General features: G+C 37.8%; 1 protein-coding gene across 1 annotated transcript in view; it reads right to left on the reverse strand.

Annotated features, from left to right (window-relative positions):
• NEK9 (NIMA related kinase 9) overlaps positions 1-10,479 on the reverse strand; it is a 39,554-nt gene that overhangs the window by 27,011 nt on the left and 2,064 nt on the right. Inside the window, exons 2-8 of the mRNA XM_052646169.1 lie at positions 9,609-9,786; positions 7,668-7,723; positions 7,050-7,120; positions 5,737-5,842; positions 3,961-4,092; positions 2,297-2,407; positions 1,234-1,298 (exon numbers count right to left, since the gene is read on the reverse strand). Coding sequence (XP_052502129.1) covers positions 1,234-1,298; positions 2,297-2,407; positions 3,961-4,092; positions 5,737-5,842; positions 7,050-7,120; positions 7,668-7,723; positions 9,609-9,786 — 719 coding nt within the window. The remainder of the gene's footprint in view (positions 1-1,233; positions 1,299-2,296; positions 2,408-3,960; positions 4,093-5,736; positions 5,843-7,049; positions 7,121-7,667; positions 7,724-9,608; positions 9,787-10,479) is intronic.

The following is a 10,479-nucleotide window of genomic DNA, read 5'->3' on the forward strand; positions in this document are numbered from 1 at the left end:
GTCTGTGCTTTATCTGGAAAGCTCTGTCTTATGTTCTTCCATCAAAGGACAAAGTTCTAAGGAAGTACTATCTGTAAATCTCCAATTATCTCAATAAAAATGGCAATTAAAAATTATCAATGGAAATATTTAAATAAGAGATTTAAACAGTGATTATACTGTTAGAAAATAAGCCAGATAAAGAATTTAAATATGCCTATCCAGCCCTAAAGGGTGACTGCCTGAATATGAATAGAACATAAATAAAAGGTTACAGTGTTGCATCTGGAGTGTTATATGTAATTCTAGGCACTAAAACTCTGGCTAGAGATCAAATGGAAAACCAGAAAAGATCAATTTAACACAACAGAATAAAGGTACTGACCAAAGAACAGAGATTATGGAATTAGCTATACACTTAATGCATCCAAGGGCAAGACTTGAATTTGAATGTTGGGAAGATTCACAAAGAACTGGCAGAAGAAGGAATTAGTAAGGCAAAAATAGTGTAAGAGGATGAAACAGAGACTAGGACATTTAAGAAGCATAAAGAAAGTCTTTTCTTTTGAGCTAGGGTTTGAAGCCTCCTACAAAAGGTGAGGGATAAAGGGCCTTCCTTCTACCTCTAGAGACCTCTAATACTGAATAAATCTCAGAAAATAACCCATCAGGAATCAGTCAAATTCGACTATGGGACATGGGCAAAAGGTATCTGAAGAGGACCCCTACAATTACAACCTATCATCGAAACAAATGCACTAAAAAGCTATGGCCCAGTCCAATCCTACACTCCTATCCAACAACTGCTGAGCATCTTGTGCCAGGCCCGGGGCTGAGCCCTTTATATGCATTGCCTCCTTCAATCCTCAGCCTACTTCACTTCATAGAGAAGAAAACTAAGGGTCAGAGATGTTAAATAACTTGACAAAGACAGTGACAGAACTCAGATACAAACGTAAGGATGACTGAGTCCACAGCCCTCCTCTCTTAATTACTACACTCTCATGCCCAAACTCTAGAGTAGAACTCACAGAAGATGGGGGGGTCTAGGGCCTCATCAGGATCGATTCAGAACAAACTAGCAGGGGCGAGGGAGGTCGAAGTCGAGCGATGAAAACGGAGATGCTGGAAGAAAATAGCACCAGAGTGGCCAGGTCAGGAAACATCACCCTCTCTCTGCGGTACTCTGGTCAGGCCTATACAGTTAGTTGACCATCTACAGAAAGACAATGAAGCGACTTCTTTGTTTTTTACCTTCTGCGTTTCCTGAGAAGGGGTCTATCCAGAAGTTCATCTGCAGTGGGTCTCTGCTCAGGATCCTAAAAAGTACCAATGAGTTAGTTTTAACTTAAAGGAAATGGGCGAAATGGGATCTAAAGAGGCATTTTACTTTTTCTTAGAAGGCTGTAGGTTTGCTATTCAGAGACCACTATATATCATCCTTTTTATTTCAAAAACCTATTATGTCACATTCTATGCTTCATGCTCATTATCATCAGCACTTACATGTGAGAATGAGAATGTACCTTCCTCATGGATTTTAACTGTTAGGGTAGTGGTTCTCAAATTTCAATATACATAAAACATAAGAATCTCCTGGAGTACCTGTTACAAATAAAGATTTCTGGGCTTTATTCACAGAAATTCTGATCCAGAAGGCCTGGGGTAGGGCCCAGGAATCTTCATTTTCTTCTTGTAAGACTTGCCCGCCCCCTGGCGATTCTCATGCCCATGGTTCCTGGACTACCTCTGAGTAATACTGACCTAGAGCTACACTGCAAGGCAACTGTGACATTTAGAACTATATACATTCTGTACATGAGGAATTCTAAATTACCTCTTATACAGTTTATAAAAATTAATCTTGATTATAAAAAATGGAGCACAATTTCACAAACTAATAAAGGAAGAATTTGTTGGCTGAAGCACACAGCTCACATGAATTGCCAATGCTTAGTCATCTGAATGGACTTCCTTGGTGGCTCAGATGGTAAAAAAATCTCCCTGCAACACAAGAGACCTGGGTTTGGTCCTTGGACTCGGAAGATCCTCTGGAAAAGGGAATGGCTACCCGCTCCAGTATTCTGGCCTGGAGAAGTCCATGGACAGAAGAGCCTGGCAGGCTACAGTTCATGTGGTCGCAAACAGGCAGACACGACTGACACTTTCACTTTTCATTCACCTGAATACAGCCACAAATACATCCTACCCTGGGGACGTGGACGTGGTTTTGTGCAAGTTCCTCTGTGCCATACTCCAGACACTAAGGCTGGAAGGGAAAACAGTGAACTGAAATCAATATGCAAATCACACTTACCTGGTCAAGGCATGCATGGACCATTTGGATCAGTTCCAAAGAGTACTGGCTAGAATCAACTTCCATGGCCCGGATGCCTTGTACAATCTTCACACACAAGTTGAGTGGATTCTATGAGAAAATGATTATTGTATTGTCCTTGGTTATATAAAGATGGCATTACAATCTACCAGTAGGGGCTTTGAGATGTCTGTGCTGATCATATAAAGAAATGGTAATAGCTGTAAATTAGGTCTGACTTCTTTTTGCAACTATTAGTATACTTCACTAAGAAATGGCTGGAGATGTACTACTATCATCAGAGAGAATGAAACCAACTGGCCAACACGGAGGTATGACTACGTGACCAACAGAATAATATTCAGAGTATATTATAATCTGACCCCTCAAATGACTCCCAAGAAAAAGGAAAGCAAAGTTAGCAATGCTTCTTGGCTCTAAGTATCTCCTTTGCCAACTAATTTGCCTCCTGATTTATATTTCCTAATAATGGTCAGGTGATACTCTGCTGCAAAAGACAAGGCAATGAATAAGTTGATAGTGGTAAGAAATTATTATAACAATGCCACCACCACCTTTACTGAGAGATCACTATGTAACATAAGTTGCACATATGTTTTTTAACTCTTGTAAACACCACACAAGGTTATCATCACCAATTCAGAGATGTAAAGTAACCTGCCCAAGACTACACAAACAGTAAAAAAAAAAAAAAAAAAAGGAGGCATAATTCCAATCAAAGTCTGTTTGACTCCAAAACTCATTTTCCTTCCACTATATTATTTAAGAAAATAAACTTCAGGACTTAGAAAAATAAACAGGTCTCATAAAAGGCCAAAGAACTTTGCATTATCTTACATTTGCATTTTCATATACATTAGAAGAGCAGCTCTATAAGGGGAATATGTATCTTTTCTCTTGTTACTGACAAAATAGAGAATCAAAGAGATGAGGTGATTTGCCTAAGTTCTCACATCTGGTTTGTAGAGGATAATGGATGTGAATCCACTTGTGCTACTCAAATTGCGGTCCATGAACGAGCACCAGAATCGTCTGGGAGTCTGTCAGAAGTGTAGAGTATCAGGACTAGGTCTAGACACACTAAAATAGAGTCTGCATTTTAACAAGATGCCCAGGTGATTTCCTATGTATATTAAAGCTTGAGAAGCACTACTTAATACCAGGCTTTATTTTAAGAAGAAAAGAGACTTAAAGGTATTTGTTGTTTATAACACAGTAAGTTTCTAGTAAAACTAAGAGGTCAGTGTGTAAGCTTTCACAAGAGAGACCAAAACACTTTAATGAGTATTATATAATTTGCCTTAGCTTTTATAAAACGATGTAGCTGAAGTATAAGAAGTGAAATGGCTTATCCAAACCGCTGCATCACACAGATGATCCCAGAGTCAGTTTTAAACTTATAGTCAGTGGATTCAAGGCATGCTCAAACTACTTGATTATGATTTTTTTCAATGGGGAATTCAAGTTGGAAATAAATCTGGTCTGTAGTACTTTACAATACACTACTAAGCCAGTGCCTGAACATTGGTTATTATTTTGCCTACAGTTGATTTCTGTTCAAGAAGTCAGAAGCTCAGGGATAGATTCTCTCAACCAAATTGTACCATTTGCAAGGACAATGTAGGGATAGTACATCAACTTACTGTAGCATCAAATGTTCTCTTCAGTGTAAGCAATTCAAAAATGACACAGCCTACTGCCCAGATATCAGACTTGAAATTGTATTTTACTCCTTGGCAGAGCTCTGGAGACATATAATATGGCGTTCCCACAAGCTAAACAACAAAGAAAGCAATCAAAAATTAACTTCTTTTCTGAGGTAACTATATTAATATTTTAACAACTAAATTAAATTTCCCAGGAGTTAGTGATAACTATAGAACATTCATCAGCATATCCTAAAACATTCCCATCAAACAGCATATCCCATCATCATTCTGAGCTGATGCCACTCTGGGGAGAAATCTTATTCATATCAAATGTCTGGGCCAGTTATAAAGAGACAATCTCTGTGGTGAAGACCTGTGGTAACTTGGGAGGCAGAACAGCTCTGTGATTCCTGGATCACAGAAGATCCAGGCATTCAAGGACCACTGAAGACTTCACAGACTTGGAAAAAGCATACTTGGTAAAAGTTCACCAATGGAAAAAAAAATACAAAAACTGGCAGCGGGAGATGGTAATTGAATAAAGGGGTTTAAAAGTTCTAACTGAAACACACAGTAGTAAAACTCTGTGAACAACTCAATTTAACATTTGTAATACTAACATAGTGAACTTCTTCCAAATTCAAAAAGATCTTCTGAGTTCAAGAATGTGTTGGAAGGAAATAAATGTCCTAAATGGAGGTCATGTCTCTCCCGAGATGAGAGACAATGAGTACCCAACAAATTCCAGTAACACTGACAGCCATCTTTCATAAGGAAAGTAAAGCAATTTTTCAGACAGCTTACATGACATTTATTTTATTGGATTATTCTTGATAAGAAAAATCCATGCAAGGGCATGACTACTTCCTCAGAAACTCAGTATAGCAACATCATACAAGCAGACTCTGAGTCCCTGAAGCAGACTCCCAACCCTGGCTATCAGTATCCTTGGATGTTTCTAGATTGCTTGCAGGGATATCTCAATATTATTTAAAAAAAAAAAAAATCAGGACAAAATTAATTTTAGTACCTTACATTTTCAAGTTCTGACAGAGCACTGTGAAACCAGAAGAGTAATAATTGGGTTTTATAAGTCCTAAAAGGATCAGATCACTATCATCAGAGATCAATTTATATCTACTCTTTATCAATGGTCTTTCACAGGATCAGGTGAGAAGGGAGTCCTGTGGTGCAGACTGTGTATCACATTAAGGATGAGACTGTTTTCTGGGCATCAGCCTTTATTTGTAAAACAGGGTTTCTGAACCAGAAAAAATTCAAAGGAAACACATGAGACGTCTAACATTTGAAGCTCAAAACATTAAATGAGAGATAAAGTAAGATCTACTAAAGATCCTAAGCTGGAAAAAATGGTAAAGCATTTTATTGCTTTTGGAAAAGTCTTTAGTTAGGGTTGGAAAGGGCAATGATGTTTGAGCTGTTATATGGACAATGGCTCTTAAAAAAACACCTGAGCACGTAAATTAGTGGGTCTAGGAAGAAGACTCCTTTTCTAAGTATGACTTATAAAAGACTTGCTTTATAAGTATGAAGAACTTGCAAAAACATCGTGAAAAAGCATGCAAGATTTAGGGGGTATAGTTGTATCTCAAGGTACAAGAAAGGAAAAGAAAAAAAGAGTCAAGGGGGGATTCTCTGGTGGTCCAGTGGTTATTAGAACTTTACTTAAGGTCCCTCATGCTATGTGGCACCACAAATTAAAAAAAAATTAAAAAACGCCTAACTGAGTTAATGATAACACATACTTACTGTCTCAGCCATGGAATACTCAGAATTCAGTTTCTTTGCTAGGCCATAATCTCCAAGTTTTATCAGGTTTGCCTTGGTCAGAAAAATATTTAATGTCTTTATATCCCTGGGGAAAAAATGCAGTATATTAAATCCATACACTAAACTGTTTTATCTCATCTACCTTCCTGCCCAAAATTAGTACAAAATAAGAGTGTGTTACCACTGTTCAGGCTGTTATGGAATCCAAAAGAGTGTTCATTATTTTCTCATACATTTCAATACTGAGAAGGGAACTTGGGGGAGTAGAGGCAGAGAATTACTTCATCCTCCAGGGATTCACAGCACAGGCACATTCCCCCAAACACTGAAGTCATTAGGAAAAGTTGAAAGGTCAGATTAAAAAAAAGTGCCCTAGGTAATTCCTATAAGGTGCACTGCCTCTTCAATTACCACTGGTGCCTTGAATTAAGTGATATCCAGGCAATTTTAACACTGAGTTTTGTCAAAGTTTCAAATCTGTTAAGGCAAGAGAAGCACATCCCAGCAGCAAAATGATTAGGCCATACAGATCACCTAAATAAAATCACCAGCTATCTTTCTGAAGATGAACTGACCATTTGTAACACAAATAAACTGTGCCTGGTTCACACTGTACCTTCCTTTATTGAAAGATGTGAAAAAATCAGAACAATATTTTGGATAATTTTCAAAAATAAAACAATATACAACTGTAGCCACTCAACAACTATCAAGAACTATATGTTAAATGGACAAACCAATAAAAAAGAAAACTAGTGTATTAATATTAATCTCTAGCAGTAGTCCCTGACTCATTTAAGGGTATAATGAAGTGGCAATGTTCTTATAAAGGTTCTCTCCTATAGCTAGAAGTGCATAGAAAGCTGTTTCCCCCTGGTCAAGATCTGGTAAAACTGCATAATTAATTATAAAACAATGAATAAGCTTTTTACTTAAAAACAAATGCCAATTTTATTGCTCAGAGAAAACATTTACCGTGAATTCCAACTAGTCTAATACGACTTTTATAGTGGCCCTCTAGGCTGTACTGATGAATTAATGAACTCACCTCTAAAATAAAGAGATGACTGAGCAGTACTAAGCTATTGAGGAGACTCTTCCTAGATCACAAACAGTTTAACTTCAGGAAGTGAAGATAACGCCCCTCATTACTCACTCTTTCCTTCCTAAATCATTATCAACGGAAAAGCCTTGACTGTTTAATCAAGAAAATAATAGTGCTGATGGGAGGTACCCAAGGTGGGGGTTGGACTGATAGAAAAGAATCCATCCCATATTCTCCCACTTATTACCTATGAAGGATCCCAGCTTTATGGATACAGCTCACAGCTGAAACAATCTGAAATAGGTACCATACCACCATCTGCAGAGAAAAAATAAATTATACTTGGACTGGAAACAAACAAAAAAATACCATTTAAATAAACACACACACGCACACACACACGCAACAAAGAAAACTGCAACTAGAGGTTATGATTCAACATGACTTGACATTTCTTGCTTGTAGGTTGAGTAGGCAAAGAAAAGTGGTAGGGGTAAAAAAAAACCACAGCAGATTATCATAAAATAGTTTGAATGTTGTTATAAAATATAGTATGGTGAAGCAGACTTGTGGAAAGAAATCCAGGAAGAATGCAAAGGTAGAGAAAACTGGGCATACCAGTATGCAGTAATAGAACCGGGAAAGAAAGCCCATAGAGAATCATGATGTGGAGGTAAACCGTTTAGGAAGCAGCTATAGACAGCTTCCTTGTTAGAGGTTTCCTTTCTCATGAATATCAATCAGAGCCTGGAGGAGTATGAACAAAAGGGAAAAAACACTCTTCATTGTTGGAAGAGTAAACACAGAACTAGAATGCAAGAATCACAATACAATTCTAGCTTCCTTTCACAGAAATATGAATTACCTCTTCTTCAAACAACTTGTCCTTCTGACGAAGGATTTTATCATACAGGTTCCCTCCTGCAATTAAATAAGAAACAGGTTTGAATTGCTTAACAGAGATCAAAGCTACTAGGATTTTAACAGGTGGCACAGCAAGTAAAATATTCTGCATGAGTGTGTGCATGCTCAATCATGTCTCACTCTGAGACCCCATGGACTGTATCCCGCCAGGCTCCTCTGTTCATGGGCTTCTCCAGGCAAGAATACTGAAGTAGGTTGGATTTCCTCCTCCAGGGGATCTTCCTGACCCAGGGATCAAACCCACATCTCCTGCATTGGCAGGTGGATTCTTTACCACCAAGCCACCTTGTTCTGCTTCCTTTTAAAAGATATCCCCTCTTCCTTTCAGCTCTTCACATGGGTACAAAACTTCCCATCTGTCAAGGACTATATCTGAAATATTCTCCAAAGATTCCCCTCCCTAATAGAAGAGATTCAGTATGAAAATGGGAAGTACAACATTTTTAGAAAAGATAAAAACAAAGACCATTTCTCTAGTACCTAATTTATGAAAGTACTTTGAAAGTCTTCAAAATCAATGACTTTCTTTTCCAAAACTCCTATTAAAGGAATCTGCAATAATTTGGTAACAACTTCCACAGTCTATTAGAAGATTTGGGTTATACCTGTGAGGTGATGTTTTACAAAAATAGGTATATATCACAATCAACTTCTTTTTCTTTCCACTTCACATTGAAAAGGTTTCCCAAAATTTAGGGTAGACTCTAGATTGCTTTCAATTATCACTCCCTTTATTAACTCACTCCTTCAGAGTAAGTCTGAATTTCCTTCTCCTCTTTATTATCAGGTGACACAGATGGCAAATGATGATGGTTCGTTTTATTTCCTATCTGCAGCTATAACTTACACTGTAGTCCTAGTTAAGTTTCACAACTTCTTCATAATTTAGTAACTCAAAAGTTTCAATAAGTGTACCATCCGTTCTAGTTCCTCCTAACCACAAAGGAAGTTAAGAGGCCTCTGCTACTTCAAAAATCTCTTAATATAATTTCATACATTTAGGGTTGAAAACAATCACGATACACAAGAATCTAGCAAATAAATGACAAATCTAGGAGCTCTCTCTTAGAGATTTAAATGAAGAATATGCTTGGACCATTTTAGCATTTAGCTCAAGAACGGGCTTTGGGCATTCTCTTAGGTAAGAAGTTAGTACAAAATCTATCAAAAATTTGCTACATATCAAGAACTACTGTAAATAGTACACTTTCCCGTAGAATAGAAATGTTAAAGTTGATGGGGCTTTATAGATTCATTTAATACAATAACCCTAGGAGGTAAGTACTGCCTATTAGCAAACTTACTTAAGATGAGGAGGCTGAGGCACAGAGAAGTAGTCTGTGCAAGATTACAGAGATTAAAAAGTAGTGAAGCTTAGGATATGGGTTCAGGGTCTATTTTTTAACAAATAGGCTATATGGCTTTTTTTTTTAAACAAGCAAAAGGGTTCAAAGAAATCATTTTCAGTCAGCTATGGTCTTTAGACCACTTTTCAGTAGGACAGCTTTAGCTAAAATCATTATAAATAAATATCACCTACAAGATTTCACTATCAAGTGTCAAACCATACTATGCTTCTAATGCCTGTCATTTCATAAGGGAAAAAACCTTGAAAAATGAGTGTAAAATTCAACTGAACAAATAATTTGAAGATGGAATTATCATCACAAAGCAAAATTTGAGTATGCAGGGGGAAAATCCCTCCCCTCATTTTGTGGATCACTTCAAAACTTTTCAGGGCCTGAACTACTTCTCTTAAACTCTAGCAGTCCTTAAAGTTCTTGTTCTTTGTCAATATGGATCTTATTTTTCTCTCCCCCCCAAGGTAAGTATAAGCAAAGGAATGTCTTGCTGGAGGAAGTCCCACTGAACTCTACCTTACCATTACAATATTCCAGCTCAATCAGCAGGGTGGTATTATCCATGAAGTGATTGTAGTAGGCAATAATGTTGTCATGCTGCAGCAGCGCCAGAATAACAATCTCATTCAAGGCATCACGACGTTCCTTCTCAGAGAGTCGGGTCAAATCAACTTCCTTCCACACGACCAATGAGTCATCCTATAACACAGCAACAGAGGTATCGTGCTTTCCTCGAGCCTGGCAGAGAATGAATCCACACCCGGATCTGAGCCTAGAAAGAAAACTTCCTAGATGGGCAGAAACTGACTCCTTTTTCTCCTTTAAATAAAACATGAAGACTTTAAAAATTCTGCATACAATTGAGCATCAAAATTTACTGCAGGTCTAGGGAAAGCATTAAAATGTTGTTCCTACACTTGATTTACCTAATGTCAATTCCAGGTAAAAAATATGGCATGGAGGTAGATCTCAGGGTTTCTATTGAGGGACATTATGAAAGACTGCTAGTCATGGTGAGGACTGTAGTATGGTTCGACTATTGGAAAAACAAGAGAACTGGAGAGTGGTTATCTATGGCTGATATTTCTTGTAAAATAGACATGTTAAAATTGCCTCTAACTTTATACAGATTTCTCTAGTGGTTTTCATTTATTCTTTATAGATAAGAATAAGTCATGTCTAATGGCTCTGACTCGATGGACATGAGTTTGAGTGAACTCCGGGAACTGGTGGACAGGGAGGCCTGGCGTGCTGTGATTCATGGGGTCGCAAACAGTTGGACACGACTGAGCGACTGAACTGAACTGAAGGGCTCTGAGTTCACTTTCCTTACTCTGTCACATTCTGTGACTCTGCTTCTCCTGCAATTTTATGTTATCACGTTTTCTTCTA

The sequence above is a fragment of the Budorcas taxicolor genome, chromosome 10 (assembly GCF_023091745.1).
Source record: "Budorcas taxicolor isolate Tak-1 chromosome 10, Takin1.1, whole genome shotgun sequence".
In the NCBI taxonomy this organism is placed as follows: domain Eukaryota; kingdom Metazoa; phylum Chordata; class Mammalia; order Artiodactyla; family Bovidae; genus Budorcas; species Budorcas taxicolor.